The sequence below is a fragment of the Tachypleus tridentatus genome, chromosome 7 (genome assembly GCF_004210375.1).
Source record: "Tachypleus tridentatus isolate NWPU-2018 chromosome 7, ASM421037v1, whole genome shotgun sequence".
Lineage (NCBI taxonomy): Eukaryota > Metazoa > Arthropoda > Merostomata > Xiphosura > Limulidae > Tachypleus > Tachypleus tridentatus.
Genome location: NC_134831.1, coordinates 84,083,103 through 84,104,903, shown reverse-complemented (window position 1 = coordinate 84,104,903; position 21,801 = coordinate 84,083,103). Strand labels below are relative to the sequence as shown.

The following is a 21,801-nucleotide window of genomic DNA, read 5'->3' as shown; positions in this document are numbered from 1 at the left end:
CAAGCAAGCTACCTTTAAGTTTTGTAAACAAAGTACCACACAAGGACACACTCAGGCTTACGATATAGTATTACAAGCAATCTACCTTCAGGGACACACCGTACTTTTTGTACAGTAATGATATAAGGTACCTTTGAGGGATACACCCATTCTTTCTATACAGTACTGCAAATATGCTATTTTCGAATAATCCATAAATATCTTCTATCTTTCACTACACGTAAATTACCTTTAAGGACCCACCCGTGTCTTTCGTACAGTAATGAGATAAGCTACCATCGAGGTACCCACCAGACCTATACAGTAATGAGGTAAGCTGCCATCGAGAGACCCACCAGAGCTCAATTGCTGAACGTACTTCAGAATGATATAACACAAGTATGATTCCAGCTTCACTCTCAGTTAAAAAGGTATCCCAAAAATGTGATTCCATTAAATCCTTTGATGTTTTCGAAACCTTTGAGTGGTAAACTGGTACTTTTAGTGAGAGTTTGGATAGATATTTCTTCATCTATAAGTTAGAATTCAGATAATTTTGATACAAAATTAACTTGCTTCAGATGGAATAAAAACAAAACACTTTGCAAGGGCTGCAGCAGTATTTGTGACTATTTGATCTATGACTATATCGGAGACAGAGAAATCTTTGAAGTAAGATCAACTGACTAACTGTTTTTATTCAGTGAAATATTGTGATTTTTTCCCAAAGTCAACGCTTCAAACAATATTATGAATATGAACTGTTGATCCAATTTACTTTTGATTTCCATTTTACAATTAAAAAGTAATTAATTCTTATAAATGGCTTAAAACTATACACAACTCCTAATATATCCTACAACTGATTATTTTATTCACTACATTTTTACCAACTAAACGTTTGAACATCTCTTCCACAAATATTTTTCTAATAAGTCTCAGGAAATAAACCTTAGGCTATCAAACTATAATTAGATAAAGGAAGTCTAAGTTCATTACACGTTGATAATATCTTTCCCATTGAGAATTAGATTTGGTTACTTCTCTTCACCTTATTAAGACTGGTCTGGGTGTGGCCTAGTTGTTAGCGTACCCAGAATATGAACCTTGTTTGAGTCCTTTTGCCGCAAGAGACGTTGCTTGTTGTGAGGTCGTGGAGACACAATAATAGTCATGGTTAGATCCCACTTTTCCTTGTCAATTTAAAACATTTTTGTTCTTAGGTTTTAATCTGGAACGTGTAAAAATACGTGGAAGTCAACGGCCAATTATAGTGCAATTTTTCTTGGCAGGGTCCATTCATATATTGTGTTATGGTTTATACTACTTGTATAATAGATCAGTTGTACTTTTGGTGGTTTTAAACAGATCTGTCTATGTCTTGAAAGAGGAAGGACTTGTAGAATTGCGTCTTCATTTTCTTTGCCATTTGTTACCTGCTGATTGTAAGTTTTCTGTTAAACAGACAAACTATGTTAGTTCCTTTACACTGTAAAGTTAATTTTTCTTTGTGTCCATTAAATACAGTTTATTATTATTATTATTTTAAATTAAACACAGTTTATTTCATTTTTTACTCAACTTTAATTATAACGTAATAAGCTTTTAGCTATAACCATCAGTCGTCGTATTATCGGTCAGTATTTTTTCCAAGTTTACACTTCTATAGTGATGCACAATACAGTAATGAGGTAAGTTATGTTTAAAGAGCCCATCAGGCTTTCTATATAGAAATGAGTAATGCTATCTTCAAGGAACCCATCAGACATTTAATAAGTAATGAGATAAGTTATGGAACCACCTGTAAAGATGTAAAGTGTCCATCTTTCTCAGAGCTAGACTGGGAAAACTTCCACATCCTCCTTATCCTACAGACCTTGCCACATCTGATTGTCATCTATTCTGAAGTTTGCAGGTTTATCTTGAAAGAAAAGACCTTGGTCATCCCATATGTAATGTTCGAAAATTTAATATAAAAAGTGCATCATCATTTCCGTCTTTGTGAAAGGCTTTAATGACTAAAATATGTAGTAGGACATGTATAAAAGTATTCAGACAAATAAAAGATAACTAACCCAACTTCACTTTTTCAAATCATTAATCAAGATGGATGTGTCTGAGGAGCACGTTAGGCATATAATGCTTTACGAGTTTAAAAAAGGCAAAAGTGCAGCAGGAACTACATGAAACATTCAAAGTGTTTATGATGTGGAGTCTCTCAATGAAAGAAAATGTCGAAGGTGGTTTCAGAAGTTCAGATCAGGTGACTACAGCTTAAGTGATTTGCCACGTTCAGGTCGTCCTGTTTAGTTTAAAGATGACTTGCTGCTGGCTATACTTGTTGAAGACTGTGCTGTAACAGTTGAAAAACTAGCATAGAAGCTTAATTCAACCCATTCAACAGTTCATTGCCATCTGCAACAGCTTGGAAAGGTGTCAACACTTGGAAAATGGGTCCCATCATGATTTGACAGAAACCAACCTTAGAGCAAGAGTGGACATTTGCAATTCTCTACACTCTCGTGAACGTAACTCAGCTTTTTTGGACAAGTTAGTGACTGGAGATGAAAACGGATATATTATAAAAATGTTAAGCGCCGCAGACAATGGCTCAGTGCAGGTAAACTGGCTAAAGCACAGCCCAAAATGGACCTCCACCCTAGGAAAGTCTTGTTAAGCGTTTGGTGTGATATTGTTGGTGTGATCCACTTTGAGTTGCTGCTACTCATTGTAACGATTACATCAGACTTCTATTGTGAACAGTTAGAGCGCTTGAGTGTTGCACTGAAAGAAAAGACGCCTGCCTTGATCAATCGTAAAGGTGTTGTGTTACACCAGGATAATGCATGGCCCCATACAGCAAGGATCACATCTGCAAAGACTGAAGAGCCAGACAGGGAAAAACTTCCACATCTTCCTTATTCTACAGACCTTGATCCATCTGATTATCATCTATTCCGAAGTTTGCAGAACTATCATAATAGAAAAGAGCGTAGAACACATGAAGTTGTCAAAACTACATTTTCTACATTATTTCCCTCCAAACCCTAATAATTTTATAGAAGTGGATTTCAGAAGCTTGTGAACCGTTAGTAGGAAGAAATTAATAATAAAGGAACATACATTATTGATTAAGTAATATTAAAAGCGTTTGAAATCCTTTCTCTTTTTCCGAGCCTAAAATCGGACATTACGTAAGGGATAACACCTGATACATTCAACAAATTAATACCCCCGTCCTTTCGCTAAACAATCTGGTTTAGATACTCGCAGTGGGCAGAGTACAGACAGCTCATTGTGTAATTTTGCGTTTAATAACAAGCAAACAGACTTTTCTTCTACGTTTTAGGTTTTCGATTCTCCGTACTAACAATGTGTTAGACTAATCGTTAGGTTGCAACGCTGTCACACACTTAATGCCGATAACAAAATCTCCTAATAATATTGTTAAGTGTTGTTGTTATTTCTCAATAACATAGTATAGTTAATTTTCAGTTGTAGAAGTTAATTCTTTCAACTGGTTTGGGCTACGGCAGCATGCTTATAGTTATCTTGTCTCATTTTCTGTTGTCAGTGAACTTTTGAAATTTGAAACGTTATAATAGTTAGATTAGACTTATTAAGTTATAATGTATAACGCCCTCTGGTGAGGAATTTACTACTTCTTGTTGACAATATCGTATTAAATTAAAATCTTCCTTACCAAAACTATTAATAGATGTTCTCTAGCAGGGTCTCTGAAAGTGTTCTGTTTCAAGATCAAATAAAACCAAAATTAAGAGTAACAAATATTGTTATTTCTTGTTTTTGAAGCTCATACGTCATGCTGTGTTGTAGCCTATAGAATGCATAATTCTTCTGGCGCGTTGATTCATGGTATGCACACGTTTTATTGACATCAAGAACGTGCAAATTGCAACGTAAAGTGTCCCTTACGTGACATTATTTCAATGTCAACTGACTGACTGATAGACAACACACTCCTTCGAATGGTTAAAACAGGTGCATGTGTGCATGTTATTCTTCGCGTTGATTTGTTTCCTTAACATAACATAAATGTTTACATAAACTGTTACAGAGATAACTAAATGTATAGAATAACAGACATGATAATTTTAATTTGTTTCTCTGTAACAGTTTACTTTTGCCTTCGATTATTTATTTGTTACTAACCATAAAAGTCCGCCGATATTTCAAATCCGAATCTTTAACCGGATTCATGAATTTTATGTGTCAGTATTTTTTTTTGCTACACGTTGTGCAAAAGTACAAATTTATGGTTTCACTACGTTTCATAGTTCTCTTACTAACGTTATTCATTTGAAAAAAAATGCGGATATTTATTTTCATAACTCACAATTCTGTGGCTTTTTTGTGTACCACGAAACAGTAATCACAACAATCAGGCCCGGCATGGCCAGGTGGTTAAGGCATTTGACTCGTAATCCGAGGGCCGCGGGTTCGAATCCCCATCACACCAAACGTCCTCGCTCTTTCAGCCGTGTGCGCGTTATAATATGACGGTCAATCCCACTATTCGTTGTTAAAAAGTAGCTCAAGAGTTGGCGGTGGGTGGTGATGACTATCTGCCTTCCCTCTAGTCTTACACTGCTAAATTAGGAACGGCCTGTGCAGATACCCTTCGGGTAGCTTTGCGCGAAATTCAAAAAGAAACAAACACAACAATCAATCAAACATCAAAATGAGAGGAGTTTATTAGATACATGAACAAGACGGTGCATATACAAAACAAACCCTTTGAAATGTAAAGTATTATCACAATAAAGTTAATATCTTAGCGACATTTTCTAGTTATTTATGTACTATAAGAAAAAATCCGATACCTCACAAAAGGCTGGTGTTTTCTAACATAACGAATTTCCAAGCCATTCAAACAGTACGAATAAGTTTGAATTGTACGAAATATTACCTGATTAAGTAAATTATGTATAATTTAAAATAATGCTTTTTTTTTCTTGAAACTGTAGATATATGTAATTATAGTAATCATATCTAACCATTAACATGGTTAAGTAATTCACTGCACTCAATTTGTATCCGTATTATTAATAATGAATTGGAACATTTTACATGGCAGAGCAAATAGCATTTTATTTACTGTAGTGCATAATTTAAATTCGAGTAATTTCTGAGCTCAGTCCAGACAGATTTGGTTTCCTAAATGTTTTGAGTCTGAGGTCGATTCGTTTTTATAAAAAAATTGGATAATTTCTTTTACATCATATATCTGTAAAGACGATTCTATTCGATGATTGGACACTGTTGGTGATATCCTTGAGAATCAGGGGGCTTTGATTACATCGTTTGTTTTTGAACTTCGCGAAAAGCTACACGAAGGGTATCTGCGCTAGCCGTCCCTAATTTAGTAGTGTAAGAGTAGAAGGAAGGCAGCTAGTCATCACCACCCACCACCAACTCTTGGGCTACTTTTTTACCAACGAACAGTTGGATTGATCGTCACCTTGTAACGCTCTCACGGCTGAAAGGGCAAGCATGTTTGGTGTGATGGGGATTCGAACCCGCGATTACGAATCGAGTGCCTTAACAACCTGGCCATGCCGGGGGCCGATTACGTCGTCCTTTCTTATTATTATTGTGTTCCTGGAAAGTAGTTGCACGTCATCTTTTTAATCAAAATGGTAACGTTTTTGTGACCTTTTCCCAATTTCAAGAGGTAGAAACATTATATTATTGGTGTGGTAATGTAAACTGGGATTCAATATAAATACAGGGTGTCCGGAAAGTCACTGTGCAGTTTTGTAATCATATTTTATTCAGTCTATTTCAAGCCAGCAACTGATAGCGGTGTTTAGAAACAAAATAAGAAGGATCCAGGCCTTTATTGATGTCAACGGGGGTCACTTTCAACATTGTTTATAATTGTCATTCATATTTACCTCCTGTATTCTATATTGGAACATGTCTGTTAATAAATATACAAGTGCACAGTGACTTTCCGAACACCCTGTATTTTTTAATGTATAAATACATCTATTAAAACCTTTTAAAAACTGAGAACAAATACTGAAAAGGTTTTCTTGTGAAAACAGTCAACTTTAAAAACAAAACTGTTATAGTAATACAAGTCATTAAGCATGCTAAGAACCTTCAAGTCGAATATCAAAAGCTTGCATATTTAACTGTACAAATCAGCAAAGTTACAACCAGCTTATTATAGTAATTTCTTTCTGATTTATAGTTACTTCAGTTTAGAAAATTAAAGTCAATCATTTTACGTTCATTTATTTAGTAAAGACCAATATCTATTTCTAATTCGCACAATGAAATTACTGAACATATTCCTGATTAGAGTGTGGTATGTGTGAAAATTAAATGAAAAGCATCCTCTTAAAACCAGAGTCAGCGACTCCAAAAAACCCTTATTTTTAAAGTGGTTTAACCTTTGTCTAACTAAATTAATTACGTTTAATTCACTTAACCTTTTTCTTGGTACGATTAGCTTGGTAATTCTAGTAATTAGCTCTAGCTTTTTAGATAATTAAGCAAATTATACGCATTCCTCCATAATTCCTGTTTTTCGTATCAGCACCACGTAGCTCTGTATCAATTCTTCCATATTATCTTGTATTCTGAATTAACATGGTTTGTTGTGTACATTAATTAATCTTTTCAGCCGATATCTTCCCGAAGTTCTCTTTACATATTTATAACAACAGAAACAGTTTACACACTGAAATAGAAGGATGCGTTATTGTTAATAATATTTATAAATATCCAAGTCAACACTTAGGTATGTATGCGTGAGTAACTCATGTTAGCGTTTAGCGACCCGTTCTATTCTATAAATAAATCTGTCTTGTTTGAAAGCCTGCAAGCTACTAAAATATCTTTCCCTGTTACACCTAATAAACGATTAAAACCCGATATTTTTCAAGTAATTTCACGTCGTAAGACGAAAAAATATTTTAGAAACTTCGAAACAAAATGGTTACGTTGATTTACCTAGTGTTCGAAATTTTCTTTCAGCCAATGATATCTTCCAAAAATAAAGTATCTTAGTAGAAAGATTATTATTTTTGAATTTCGCGCAGAGCTACACGATGGCTATCTGCGTTAGTCGTCCCTAATTTAGCAGTGTCAGACTAGAGGGAAGGCAGCTAGTCATCAATACCCACCGCCAACTCTTGGGCTCCTCTTTCAGCCATGAATAATAGGATTGACTGTCACGTTATAATGCCCCCACGGCTGAAAGGGCGAGTATGTTTGGTGCGACGGGGAGTCGAACGCCTTAACCCACCTAGCCATGTGGCGTTTTAGTATACATGTTGGTGTTTTGTTATGGCAAAGCCACATCAGGCTATCTGCTAAGGGAATCGAACCTTTGACTTTAGCATTGTAAATCCAAAGACTAATCGCTATTCTACCGGGCGACTAAGTAAACATTACGGTATATCTTCAAAAGTGTTTTTTTTTTTTAATAATGACATTGAATAATTTTAGGCGCATATCAACCTGATAATTGGAATTAATTCATTATTTCTTTTTGTTTTAATTTTCGCGCAAAGCTACACGAGGGATATCTACACTGGCCGTCCCTAATTTAATAGTGTAAAACTCAAAGTCACCCCCCTACCCCAAATTTTAGGCTACTCTTTTACCAAAGAATAGTGTAATTGGTTGTTTTGTAGTGGAATTGGCTGTAACAATATAACGTCCCCACGCCTGAAAGGACAAGCATATTTGGTGTGATGGGGATTTGAACCCCCGACCCTCAAATTACGAGTCGAACTAAATAATACATTTTACGTTAGATGCATGTAAGAACCCTAGAACAGAACAATACCTTCTGCGCCTGGATCTTCTCTTACTTAGCAAAGTGTAATGCAACAGAAACTCATGATCTATACAGGATTCCGATGTGAAAAAAACAACAAACTCCCTTGACTAGCAATCAAACCTTGAATCACAATAATGAAGAATGTTTGGCAGAATAGAAGAGAGGAAGATGGAAAACACGTGTGTTTAAAGCGCGGGGAATACTGCCCTATTCTCCAAATAATTACTAATTTGCAGAGTGCACTTTTCCCTTGTTACGTTAATGACGATGCATTAATTCCTATTACACATTATGGTCACTCGGTTTAACCAATTAAGTCTTTTATTTACTTGTTCAACCTATCCTTATTGTATAAATAAATGTGCGTACTCTATCAACATTATTCGTTTTATTTCTCTTAACTGGAACATCTCTATAAACTGAACATTTATTTGAAATTCCTCAAAATTAAGTAATATTTTCGCAATATTGCGAAATTTCTTTTCAGCAACTGTTCTTTGTGAAATCTGTAAAAAGACCCAAAAATGTATTAAATATTTTACACTTTTACACTTCCTGTATAACAAATTGAAGTGTAATTTCTTATTTCTCGATCTTTGACTGTAAAATATATAAAACTAAACATTAACGTTAAGTTTGTAAGATTAATTTCAGGGAAAAACGGCTTAAATTTTTACATTTTTAAAATCAATATTTATTCTTGTAATGCTTTACATAAAAACATTCATACAGTTTCAAGATTTTAATTGAAAAGTCCATTTCAGAAATATAATTCATCTGAGAGGGACAAAAATCTGATGCATGATAAACGTATCAATCTTATTTATCAACATTTCGAGTGGTTTGCGACCTTCCAAGGTACACAGAAGTTTGAAACACAGATGTTATTTTAATATCTAGAACATACACTAGGTTTATTCAGTATATAAAGCTTCAACATGTGCACAGTACTACAGTTAAACTAAACTAACTCTTAATATGATCCCAACTGACATGTGGAAAAAGAGTATATTTTTATATGATAATATATAATTCACTGGATAGCTAATAGTAAAATAACTCTTCTTATAAGTAAGACGTATCTCATCGTAACTCACGTTTTATAATTTTCTTTTTTATAATAGCAATAATTTACTCGTTATCTCTGAGATTATGAAACTATTCTATCGAAAATTTGTATTAAGAAAACTTTTTACCAGCTATAAAACTTAAGTTTATTGTCTAGATGTTGTAGCGAACATAGCGGAATACAACTGAATGGTTTTGACTTCATGTCCAAAGCTTGTGTTTTTAAGTACGGCTCTGTACCTTTTTTTCGAGTGTTTTGACTTCTGTCTGGTCACCTGTAAATAGCCACTAAAAACTGAAGTGCAACATTTGGCTCAAAATGTATTATTTGCATAAAACTCTCACCCGTTTTAAAGTATTACATGTACAATAAAGAATATTCGAAACATTTTCGTTTACAGATCTCCACATGAGCATATATTTACAGAATGGAAAAAAAAATTCTATTTCATCTTTGTTTTTCACATGATCAACGAAAAGTAAATGTGAGCCTTGAAAATCCACACAACATTAAAGACGTTCATAAGAAATTAAGGGAAATCCTATCATCAAGCTATATATATCGGTTTATATATTATACAATACATAAAAATGTTTTTATTATATATCATAATTGTTCAAAGATGATAATAGTACAGTTTCAAAACTCATCAACAAATATCCGACACGGTTTTAGTTTGCTGTTCATAGTTTGTCTTCTCCCGTTGTTAGCACTAAAGACGCCATTTTGGGCTTCTCTTCCTCTGTTATTAACAACATGGACGACTATCACACAGGAAAGTCGGTTAATCAACCTTAATTGTGAACATAAAATACGCCATCTTTGCTTGTGACCAATTAAGATGGGGTTTAACTTGCTATATTTCGTTTCATTAGGGTTTATGTCTCTAATATTTAGGGTTTATAACTATTGTTTCTTTAAACCTGTTGATAAATACGAAATACAAAAACCCATTTTGTCACTCTCTGTTCACTCTTATGAGACGTAATCATGAGCTTGCATTTTTTAAAGCAAGATATGCTTATCCGCCATCTTATACGATCTCAATTTCATAGTTCACAATTGATATTTTCCAGTTTGCCACATTTTCGTATTAGACAAATACATGTTTGTTTTAGCTGACATGCTCATTTATTCGCTAACATCAAACATGGGTTTTCAGTCTGTCACCCTTGGTAACAAAACGTAAGACTTGGCTTGTAGATTTCCATAATAGTTTGTTTATTAACATCGAATGTATACTCTTTGGTTTGCCTCTAACGGTTGACAATAACAAATGACGAGACTTCATGCTTTCATTGCAGCATAATTTAACCTAAGTAATCATTTGAAGCAATAAAATCCAAGTTCTGCTTCTCACTTACGCGATGAGTAAACTTAAGTTCTCGTTGTACAATGTGTAATTTGAAAATACGGTATTAACAACAAAATTAACAAATGTCATATCTGTTCAATTACGCTATGAAAATTGAAAAAAAGGAAGATATATTTATATTTATATTTATATATACAAAACCATTCGTATCTTCGTTATTCAGCACACATATTATCTTGCAACAGTGTGTCAGTAGCGCCATCTTTTTTGGTTTTCATTCTGGCGCAGAGTTTTACAAGATCAAAAATTAGCGTAGAGCTTTTGCGGGTTCACAAATAATCGAGTTAGTAGCTGCAATTACTTTAAAGTTACATGTTATAAACAGCCACTTCCCTACTTCTGCCTATTAGACAGATTCAACTATAATGACGTCAACAAAAGGTGAGCCAATGGCAGTTCATTATATAGAATGAGAATCTTTTTGCCAGTGTTTTTCCCAGAAGGAGCTCCACTTTTTAAAAATGGTTGACGTCACACCCACGTAGGTCATTTGGTAGAAGAAACAATTGATCCTCCATAGGACTGTCCATTGCAGGCTGGGAGAGCGAAAGGATTCATTGATGCAAAAGGAGCTATACTTCCAACTCCTATAACAAAATAAACAGAAACGAAATATTTGAATTAAATATACGTAACTCACTGAAAATATAATCTCAATTAAAACAGTTAATATATCGCTTTCATTAAATCTTAGTAAATAAAAAAAAATCGAAGTGCCTTACTTGAAGTCCCATTAAGGAGACAAGGAGAGGTTGCCACCGTCATGTTACCTAGATTCCCTGGATTTCCGTAACTTCCATTCATCGCGCCAGCTCCATAAGAGCTCCCGTTATTGTTGTGTGCTGTGGAAGGGTGAGTTCCGTAACCCCTGGGAGAGAGCATATTGGTTTGGGTCCGACCGTAATCTGTTAAAGACCATATCGAAAATTTATGAAAGAGTTTATGTCCGAAATATCTTTGGAGAACATGAAAAATTTTGAAGGTGATGATAAATTAAGAATTCCTAGATTTTTTCTTTTTAATGTTCGATTCTCTAGAGTAATGTACAGTTTTTATTCTATAGAGTAATGTACAGTTTTTATTCTCTAGAGTAATGTACAGTTTTTATTCTCTAGAGTAATGTACAGTTTTTATTCTATAGAGTAATGTACAGTTTTTATTCTATAGAGTAATGTACAGTTTTTATTCTATAGAGTAATGTACAGTTTTTATTCTATAGAGTAATGTACAGTTTTTATTCTCTAGAGTAATGTACAGTTTTTATTCTCTAGAGTAATGTACAGTTTTTATTCTATAGAGTAATGTACAGTTTTTATTCTCTAGAGTAATGTACAGTTTTTATTCTATAGAGTAATGTACAGTTTTTATTCTCTAGAGTAATGTACAGTTTTTATTCTATAGAGTAATGTACAGTTTTATTCTCTAGAGTAATGTACAGTTTTATTCTCTAGAGTAATGTACAGTTTTTATTCTCTAGAGTAATGTACAGTTTTTATTCTATAGAGTAATGTACAGTTTTTATTCTCTAGAGTAATGTACAGTTTTTATTCTCTAGAGTAATGTACAGTTTTTATTCTCTAGAGTAATGTACAGTTTTTATTCTATAGAGTAATGTACAGTTTTTATTCTATAGAGTAATGTACAGTTTTTATTCTCTAGAGTAATGTACAGTTTTATTCTCTAGAGTAATGTACAGTTTTATTCTATAGAGTAATGTACAGTTTTATTCTCTAGAGTAATGTACAGTTTTATTCTATAGAGTAATGTACAGTTTTTATTCTATAGAGTAATGTACAGTTTTATTCTATAGAGTAATGTACAGTTTTATTCTCTAGAGTAATGTACAGTTTTTATTCTATAGAGTAATGTACAGTTTTATTCTCTAGAGTAATGTACAGTTTTTATTCTATAGAGTAATGTACAGTTTTATTCTCTAGAGTAATGTACAGTTTTTATTCTATAGAGTAATGTACAGTTTTTATTCTATAGAGTAATGTACAGTTTTTATTCTATAGAGTAATGTACAGTTTTTATTCTGCTTATATAACGTGTGTACTTACCCGTACCATTGTCCTGGACGTTAACCGCCAACTGACCCGCATAAGCATTGAAACTGGACATTGCGGTGGCGCTGTTTAAAGAGGGGGATCTTGGAGGTGGAAGGGCAAGTTGGTTATTTCGAGGCATACTGTATAACACTTCGGCTAAGTCAGCCGCTCGTTTTAGAACTATTTCCTACAAGAAAACACACATAGGAAGTGTTTCTATTATCAATGGTAAAAGCTAATCGCAACAAAACGTGAATTACATGATATTTTACACTAACGATTTAAACTTTTATTGTTGTGTTTCAAATGCAGATGTTCTATAATTTGGTTCCCAATCTTTCTCTACGAAAGAGTTCTGATTTGCCAGACCGAGTCTTTCCCAGTATAAGAGCCCTGAGTATTAGCTAGGCCCAACCTGCCCCCTTCCCCATTTGCACATCGGCATGTCTGCGGACTCACAACGCTAAAATCTAGGTGTCGATACGCTGAATGGGCGGAGCACAGATAGCCTACTGTGTAGCTTTGTGCTTAATTCCAAACAAACATACTAGGGCCAACCTCTCTCAACTCAAGAACCGTGAATAGCCAAACAATCTTTCCTAACTCGTGGAAATTCTGAGGCACCATACTTAAATATGAAAGTGAGATTAGTGATTTCATACATTGTGCTTTCTTCTGTTTGTTGTTGTTATTATTCTACGTGTTTAAAAACATTTTATGATAATGATTTGAAATAAGCGAAAAGAGACAAACTTTTGTTTGTTTGTTTTGATATTTCGCACAAAGCAACTCGAGGGCTATCTGTGCTAGCCGTCCCTAATTTAGCAGTGTAAGACTAAAGGGAAGGCAGCTAGTCATCACCACCCACCGCCAACTCTTGGGCTACTCTTTTACCAACGAATAGTGGGATTGACCGAACATTATAACGCCCCCACGGCTGGGAGGGCGAGCATATTTGGCGCGACTCGGGCACGAACCCGCGACCCTCAGATTACGAAGCACACGCCTTAACGCGCTTGGCCATGCCAGACCCAGAGACAAACTGAATTGTAAGTAATACACTTCAAAAGACCAACAAAGACTAAACAAAATTGATCATTTTATTATTTTATTTTCAATCCATACTAATATTTCCTTTTCCAGAAGGGCAACAAATGGTCAAAGGCCATGTCATCACGTTTGTGAACTCTCATTCGAAATTTTATTGACCTATTATTTTGTGACTTTATATCACTAAGTTTGATATAAAACTGTATATTATAATTCATATTTTATTATGAAATATTAGTTAATTTCTCAATATAAAAGTAAATATTAAAAAACTACACCTAAACATCGATTTTTGTCTGTCACATGGTATGTTGAATGCAGCACTGGTTCAGATTAGATGTTTGTGATTTCAAAATACAAATTCAACTCAAATTACCGATATTTAGAAACTAGAATATAAATAATAACCTCCTATATTTTCTATTTACTGAAATATCGCTTGTGCACTGAATCAAACACTGTGGCCCCGCTCACCTCTTTCTCTTTTTGGAAAAGTTCCCTTATATACTCTTACTTCTGTATATGACATGTGAATAACCACTCTAAAGCTCAAAGAGTCCTCCTAGTGATTTTCTCAGTCATTGTAAAGTATACTTAACGATAACATTCCTTTCCTTCGTGCTAGAAAGGTGAGTCTTTAGTCTGTTTGAAATTTCATATTTTATAGACCAAAATACAGCTTAGATACTAAGCTAAATACAATATAATGAAATTCTATGATATCGATACAATAATATATGATTTTGTGGTTATTGAAATATATATAACCTAAACAAAATGATTTTATTTCACATTCTCCACGTGCGAAATTTCTTAAAGGTGAATATTCAACAAATTTAATAATTGCCTTAGAAACTGTACTTTGGTTAGGTATAATTCCTGTGTGGTTGCCATATTTTTAAACACTTTAGTTTTTGAGTAAAAAATGAAACAAAATATGCGGGTCCTCGAACTCAAGTTCCTCTTGGTTGGTCGGCTATTTCCGTGACGTTTTACAACAATGACGTAATAGTTGCCAAACACGCTTTGTTGCACGCCGACCATTGTGTTCCTTTCAGTGCTGGTGTTTTATGTAAATCTATCGGTGCTTTTTTTCGGAGTACATACTTTGTGAGACTATTTTTGTCTTGATATTACTACTTTATGTTTGTTTTATGATAACATGGTTTACTGCGTTGGTTATGGTTGTAAAAACGGTTCTGCATCGGGCAAAAGCTTCTTTTCGTTTCCATGCAAGGAGAAGAAACCGGCAAGGTGGCGACAGTGGGTGCGGATGGTCAATAGGAAGAATTGGACTCCTTCACACCATGCAAAGCTCTGTCAAGATCACTTTGAACGCTTATGTTTTGTGTCGGATCCCACTGTTTTGGATTCCGTGGGTTTCAAGCCAGGCAGGTTGAGACTGAAAAAACCATCGGCCGCAGACAGAATCGTCCCCACCATCTTTCCTGATCTCAGCCTGCAGTGTACAGGTTCCACCCCTCTGAAGCCATCCCTTGCCATCACGAAAAGAACAACTTAAAGGTATGTGTGCAGTATAAAGCGATAAACAATAACTAGTATAATATAATAATTTAAAAAGTACAAGTTTTTGAAGAATGTAACTAGACATACACATTTCACATTCATGAACGTGTTTTGCATTTGTGGTACCTGAAAGTCAGTGAAATCTTGATTTCCTAGTCTAGACAGTGGACAAATCTATCCCAAATAGAGTATATTCCAAGTTTAAAAGCTGATAGATCATTCTGTAGATGTTTTTGTATCATTTTTAAATATGGATAAAAAAGTTTGAATAATTCCATTTTTGAAATTTAACATTCCAAGATAACAATTCAGACTGCTACATCTAGTTTGATTTTATAGACAAAATTATGACGTATAATTGAAATTCATTTTGTAACGAGTCATAAATACCCGGAACCATGATTGTGGAAGAGCCGAGTATTAGTTATCGTAGTCGGCAAAGTATAAACAAATAAAACCCAGTCTGTGATACCAATAATTTATAAACACCAGACAGGTTTCGAGATGCTTAAAATTGCACGTGAAATAATACAGACCATATTTGTTGTCATGACTTAGGCTTACCATTCTTCCACTGGAGGTATGACTGACTCGCAACCGGCCTGGGCGCTATCAGTGTTACTCACAAAACTGTCCTCATCACTAGAACTTGTCAGATCTGTGTCAAAAGTAACTGTTCTCGGTTCGTTCAGAGTAGGTTCAAATTGATATAGCGCTACTCGACATTGTTCAGAACACAAAGTCAAAAGAGACTCCGCCTCTGTTTCTCCATATGCACTGGCCATGTTTATTTACATTCAACGCGTTCGCGTTGGCGGTTTGCTTGGCAACTATTACGTCACAGTACTTTTCCTAGCGGCAAACGTAAACACTAAAACGTTCGGATTGCCGCTCGAAAAGGGCTCTTTCTCCACCAAGTTCTATGTTTCATTTATCAGCAGATATTTTTTATAAAAAATGTGAATCAGCAAAATTAATCAGTATAAGTAGTTCTTTTGACTGCAAAGTTTTCTTTTTTCTGTAAAATTCACCTTTAAGGCTTAGCAAGCTATAACTGGCATCAACCGAGTACGACGGTTTGTTACTTGAAGAAATAATTGTTTTCTTCACTTCTGTATTTACTATTCTATGTTTTAAGAAAAAGAAGTTTAAGAATTTACAAGTAATAATATTCAGAATGTTTAATAATTGAAATGTGACGGTATTTTACAAAATACTAATCCACTGAAACATGGACAAGACAGGTCACTTTGTAAAGATAAAAATACTCAGTTTTATATTATTGGATACAGTAATACGAATGTACATAGATGCTGCGTCTTTATAACTTCTGTATTGTTAGCCAGGCACGGATGAAAGCGCATTATAATAAAAATAATAAATATATATATATAAATGTATAACGTTATGAAATGTAAGCTGTTTAATCTAAATATTTATGTTTTCTCGATATAATTTGTAGTCAGTCTAGATCGATCAGTTTGACCAAAAAAATACAGAGATTTCTTACTAAAGTAACAGGAAAATATGTTTTTCTTAAGAAACGTCTAATAAATATCTGGACATTAAAAATATTCTGTATGTGAAATTTGAAAACTTCCTGATGCATAAAAGTATTTTTAGCCTTAATGTGGTAGGTTGCCGCATATAAAGGCTTGTTTAAAGCATGATAGTCACAGTAGACTTAATAATTACGTGGTGGTTGGTAGCTACATTAGTTTATTTAGATAACTGGATGAGACGCTTCATAGTAGTATAATTCGTCTTCTGCGCTATCAGTTAGTACCTTTCTACCGTATTGGGGACTGAATGCTAACTTCAAGAGGTAAGTTTTCGAATTACTTACCCACAACTGTTGGTACCTTATTTTGTTATTTTTATTTTTATTTCAATTAATTTTTCTTCTTTACTTTTGAGAGCAGTCACCTTCCCACATCTGTGTGCAGGCATTGAAGGGTGATATATATGTGGGACATTGTGGGCTTGAGTACCTACTCCTCTCTTCTGATTTCTATTTCTATATCTATTGCTACTCTTTTATTTCTTACGTGAGACTGACGAATGGAGGCTAAGACTGATAAAAGGTGTATCCCCATCGCAGTGTGAGTCCTATTTCATCAGTCACCTCCAAAACCTAGGATATATTGAATAATACCACATTATAGTTTGTACCCTGGGATCTTTTCATTTAGTGCAGCGATTTTTGTTTAATCTATTTTTGTTTCGGCTTGTTTTTCAAATTGTAACAAACTCATGTATATATAAACAAAAACTACACGTTAGCTGTTCATTCAACCATATAAATAGTGTTATATTTGCAGCACTATTCTGATCAGAATAATGTACAAACAAAACCTACATATTAAATTTACATTCACCCAATTACATACCACATTTCTAACCTACGTTATTTAAAAAATGTTGTCTTCTTCCTACCTTTGGAAGCCTTTCAGGATCACCTGGATGTCTGGGAATTAATTTAGAAAGTCTTTGAAAACCATAGTCAATTGAAGGCTCATTTGTAGCTGGTGAAAGACAAAATGAGAGATATAGTTTTGTAGGCTAAACATTTTATTAGATATGATATAAACTGGATTTCCTATTACTTGGAAAATTAATCCGTACAAGCACTAAAAAAAACAACTGAAGGACAACGTAAGTATAAACTAATCGTTTATGGTTATACAGTAATTTCATGATGTGGAAATCATGGTAGATATAACTAACTGTTTTATGGTTATTCAATAATTTCTAGATATGATAGGTATAACTAATGGTTATTCAGTAATTGGTAGGATATGATAGCTATAACTAATGGTTATTAAGTAATTGGTAGGATATAGTAGCTATAAGTAATGGTTATTTAGTAAATGGTAGGATATAGTAGGTGTAACTAATAATAATTCAGTAATTGGTAGGATATGGTAGGTATAGTTAATAGTTATTTAGTAATTGGTAGAATATGGTAGGTGTAGCTAATGAAAATTCAGTAATTGGAAGACGTGGAGGATATAGTAGGTATAATTAATGGTTATTCAGTAATTGGTAGGATATGGTAGATATAATTAATTGTTATTCATTAATTGGTAGGACATGGTAAGTATAATTAATGGTTATTTAGTAATTGTTAGGATATGGTAGGTATAATTAATGGTTATTCAGTAATTGGAAGGACATGGTAGGTATAATTAATGGTTATCTAGTAATTGTTAGGATATGGTAGGTATAATTAATGGTTATTTAGTAATTGTTAGGATATGATAGGTATAATTAATGGTTATTTAGTAATTGTTAGGATATGGTAGGTATAATTAATGGTTATTCAGAAATTGGTAGGATATGGTAGGTATAATTAATGGTTATTTAGTAATTGGTAGGATATGGTATACATAACTAATGGTTATTCAGTAGTTGGTAGGATATGGTAGTCATAACTAATGGTTATTCAGTAGTTGGTAGGATATGGTAGTCATAACTAATGGTTATTGAGTAACTGGTAGGATATAGTTGGTATAACCAGTACAGTCCGTTGCAACTGTCATAACGGCAGCAAAACTACGTCGACAAAGAGATTTAACAAAAGTAGAAATAATTATAGTCTTAAGAGTAGTTTAATAATATATTTGTTAAAGACAACAACAAAACTATATGAAAGTAATGGAAAACATACTCACAGACATAAACAAATCTCCCTGGCGTACCTTTACAGAACTGTTTCGATTTGTAAGACAACGTCACTTCCACAACACCAGGAATATGGCGAGGAGGAGTTTGAACTCTAATTGCGTGTGGAGTTATTAGCTAGGAACAACAACAACATTACTGTGTAACTATTTGATCTTACACCACTTTATCAGAATGCTTTCATATATGCCATCATAAATTAGCATCATTTAACTTCTCATACATCACATCATCTGATTCGAATATGTTGTAATCAGACATGTTTATTGTTTTAAAAGAATAATTTTAGGAGAAGATGAATAGCTAGTTTCTCTTCAGCTGGCACTCTGAACATTAAAACGTCTCACCTAAAGGCTCAAAAGAGATATTGGTCGCGAGCTGTTCAACACCGTACGGTTGTTGTATGACAAAAGGAGACGTAGCTCATTCACGGAATCGTCTGCTAGGTAAATCTCGTGCCTCGTTATAAACATTTCCTGACTAAGCAGCAGGGATACAGTCAATGTCTCACCCAAATATTTTTTTGTACAGTCTACCTTTTTAATTATTTTCATTATGTTTTTTTAAGACATCTTGAAAGTTTGTTTGTCTGCTATTTTAGATTTGTTTGTCTCAAAGTGATAATTTAATTATGTCAGGGAAATTACTTCAAAAGAGTGTTTGTTTCCAAGTGAATATCCAATTAGGTAGGTAATTTGGTAATTATAGCTTTATTTGTTAAGATTAGAAGTTACACATTGTTGCATGTAAATGACATCTCATTGGAAAGAAATGGTTCTACTTCAATAAAACAGTTGTCAAACACAGTTTTCAGTCGAATAGAAGAGACTAAAATTTTTCAATAAATCGTTAGAAAATATGAAATACACACGAAAAACAAATCAAACAATTTTGTCTGAGCACAAAACAAAAAATATGACGATTCAATTCACGTAAATAAAAAATAATGACAACCTTTCTAAGTTTTTCTTTACATGAATTGAATTGTCATTGTTCTGTGTTCTAATTGTTATAAATTTTCAAGATCGACTCTGCTAGTGATAAATTGTCCTGTTATATATTGTAAGGTGTTATAATCTCTGTGTTACTGTACATGACACATCATGTAATATTATCCAAGGATTACTTTCTGTAACGTAAAATATAAGAAGTGAGTAAAGTAATAAAACCATTCAATGTATTTCTGTAATATATTCCCCTGGTGAGACATTGTCCTGAAATGTACATTTTTTTATATTCTGTATTGTTTGTTTGTTTTTGTTTAATTTCGCGCAAAGCTATTCGAGAGCTATCTGCGCTAGCCGTCCCTAATTTAGCAGTGTAAGACTAGAGAGAAGGCAGCTAGTCATCCCCACCCACCGCCAACTCTTGGGCTACTCTTTTACCAACGAATAATGGGATTGACCGTCACATTATAACGCCCCCACAGCTGTAGTTATACTACAAGCTGAGTGGTTAGTGTGTCGAGAGAGTTAAACCGACGGTTCGTGGTTCGCGTCCCATTGCGACAAAAACTGTATCTCTACTTTATTACACGCTAAAATAGCGGCGATCAACTCTCACTCTTAAATCAAACACCAGTAATTCCAGAATTAACCATAGGCGCTATTGACTGGCTGGATTCCTTTTAGCCCAACATAAGGGTTATTTATGCAGATTTGCACGAAGGTTATATAAAATAAACAGATATTCTATGTGTATAGCTCTCACATATATACAAACTAATTATTGTTGTGACATATAACGTCCAAACATTGACTCTTTCGCAGTTCTAACAATGGCATAAAGGTTTAGAACTAAGTCACTTTCGCAAGATTCTAACTTCAAATGTTAACGTTGTAAACCTTGTAGTTTACCACTGAACCACAGTGTACTACAAAAGTTAAATACAAATGATTGATTGCAAAGAATTTAATTACGAACAGAATAATTAGCTACATTATGTCTTATAGACATTTTGAACTGTGAAAAGTAAGTCCATGAAAGATGTCCCACCGCGCGTCAGCGGTAAGTTTACGGACTTATAGCGTCAAAGTTCGAGCCTGGATTACCCTCGCAGTTACTCAGTTGTGTTGTTTCGTGCTAAAACCCAAGAAAATGAACAAAATCTTACAATATCAGAACTACGATCACTTGTATCTTTCTGAGACTTGCAAAATGTAAAAATATAGACTTTAATTAACGCACGCATGACAAGCGTATTAAAAAACTATATAGCAAATCTTGAAATTTGGAACAAAGTAATCGTTCGAGTGCTTCTGCTAAGGAAGTAATATGTATGTCTTAAAAAATGGACTTATTTTAGTCAAGTAAAAAGTATTATGCTTGTCTTAAAGGGTGGAATTCTGTTATTTGTTTGGTTGTTTGGTTTTATTTGAAGCACAAAGCTACACAATGAGCTCTGTCCACTATGGGTGTCGAAACCCAGTTTCTGGCAGTGTACGTCTGTAAGCATACCACTGTGTTACTGAGGAGGGGGGGTTAAGAAATGTTTATCTTAAAGAATGAGTTTTGTTTTCAGAAACCTTACTTGTAATTAGAAGTGATATTACGTTACTAACTTTCGGGACGTTACTGTATCGTTATGGTATAGTTGAAGCTCATTGTAAGTGTTCAGTATTTGGTTTGGTTTGTTTGGAATTAAGCACAAAGCTACATCATGGACTATCTGTGCTCTACCCACCACGGGTATCAAAACCCGGTTTCTAGCTAGCAGATATACCACTATGTCTCTGGGGGGGGGGCAGATAATCAGTAACGATAAATATTTCTATATTTTTGGCTGCTAGAAATAGAAGCAGAATATGTATATATATGAGTAAGCACATGAACTGAACATAATAATGTGTAAGTAGGTTTAACTTGTCATCAACCACAGAACAAGGAAGTGAAAATACAAATATACAAACGTAATCCAAATACACCCATAGATAAAACATACAGAAATAAAAAATATATATATATAAAACACAACAACCTATAAAATCACGAAATGTTTTCCAACTGATTTTATTACTAGACTACTACACCATCCCATAATTATCTGTAGACAGTGAATGTGCAGTTAAAGTTAAGGACATTATGAGTTTATACACTTCAAACAGTCTCTCTAATAATTCCAAGTAGGTTTATTTGTCACGACAAATTCTTACCTACGTTGTTATATAGTTGAAGAGATAAAATATATTGAACGCTTTCTCAGTGCCATATGCAGTTACACACCATTCACGAAGTTATAGTTTGTTTGAAC

General features: G+C 34.0%; 1 protein-coding gene across 1 annotated transcript in view; it reads right to left on the bottom strand.

Annotated features, from left to right (window-relative positions):
• Positions 1-8,475: 8,475 nt before the first annotated feature.
• The window catches only part of LOC143256074 (transcription factor collier-like), a 69,820-nt gene continuing 56,494 nt past the window's right edge, over positions 8,476-21,801 (bottom strand). The window contains exons 10-14 of the mRNA XM_076512746.1: positions 18,542-18,668; positions 17,304-17,392; positions 12,303-12,477; positions 10,965-11,147; positions 8,476-10,829 (exon numbers count right to left, since the gene is read on the bottom strand). Of these exons, the coding sequence (XP_076368861.1) occupies positions 10,729-10,829; positions 10,965-11,147; positions 12,303-12,477; positions 17,304-17,392; positions 18,542-18,668 (675 nt within the window). The 3' untranslated portion in view covers positions 8,476-10,728. The remainder of the gene's footprint in view (positions 10,830-10,964; positions 11,148-12,302; positions 12,478-17,303; positions 17,393-18,541; positions 18,669-21,801) is intronic.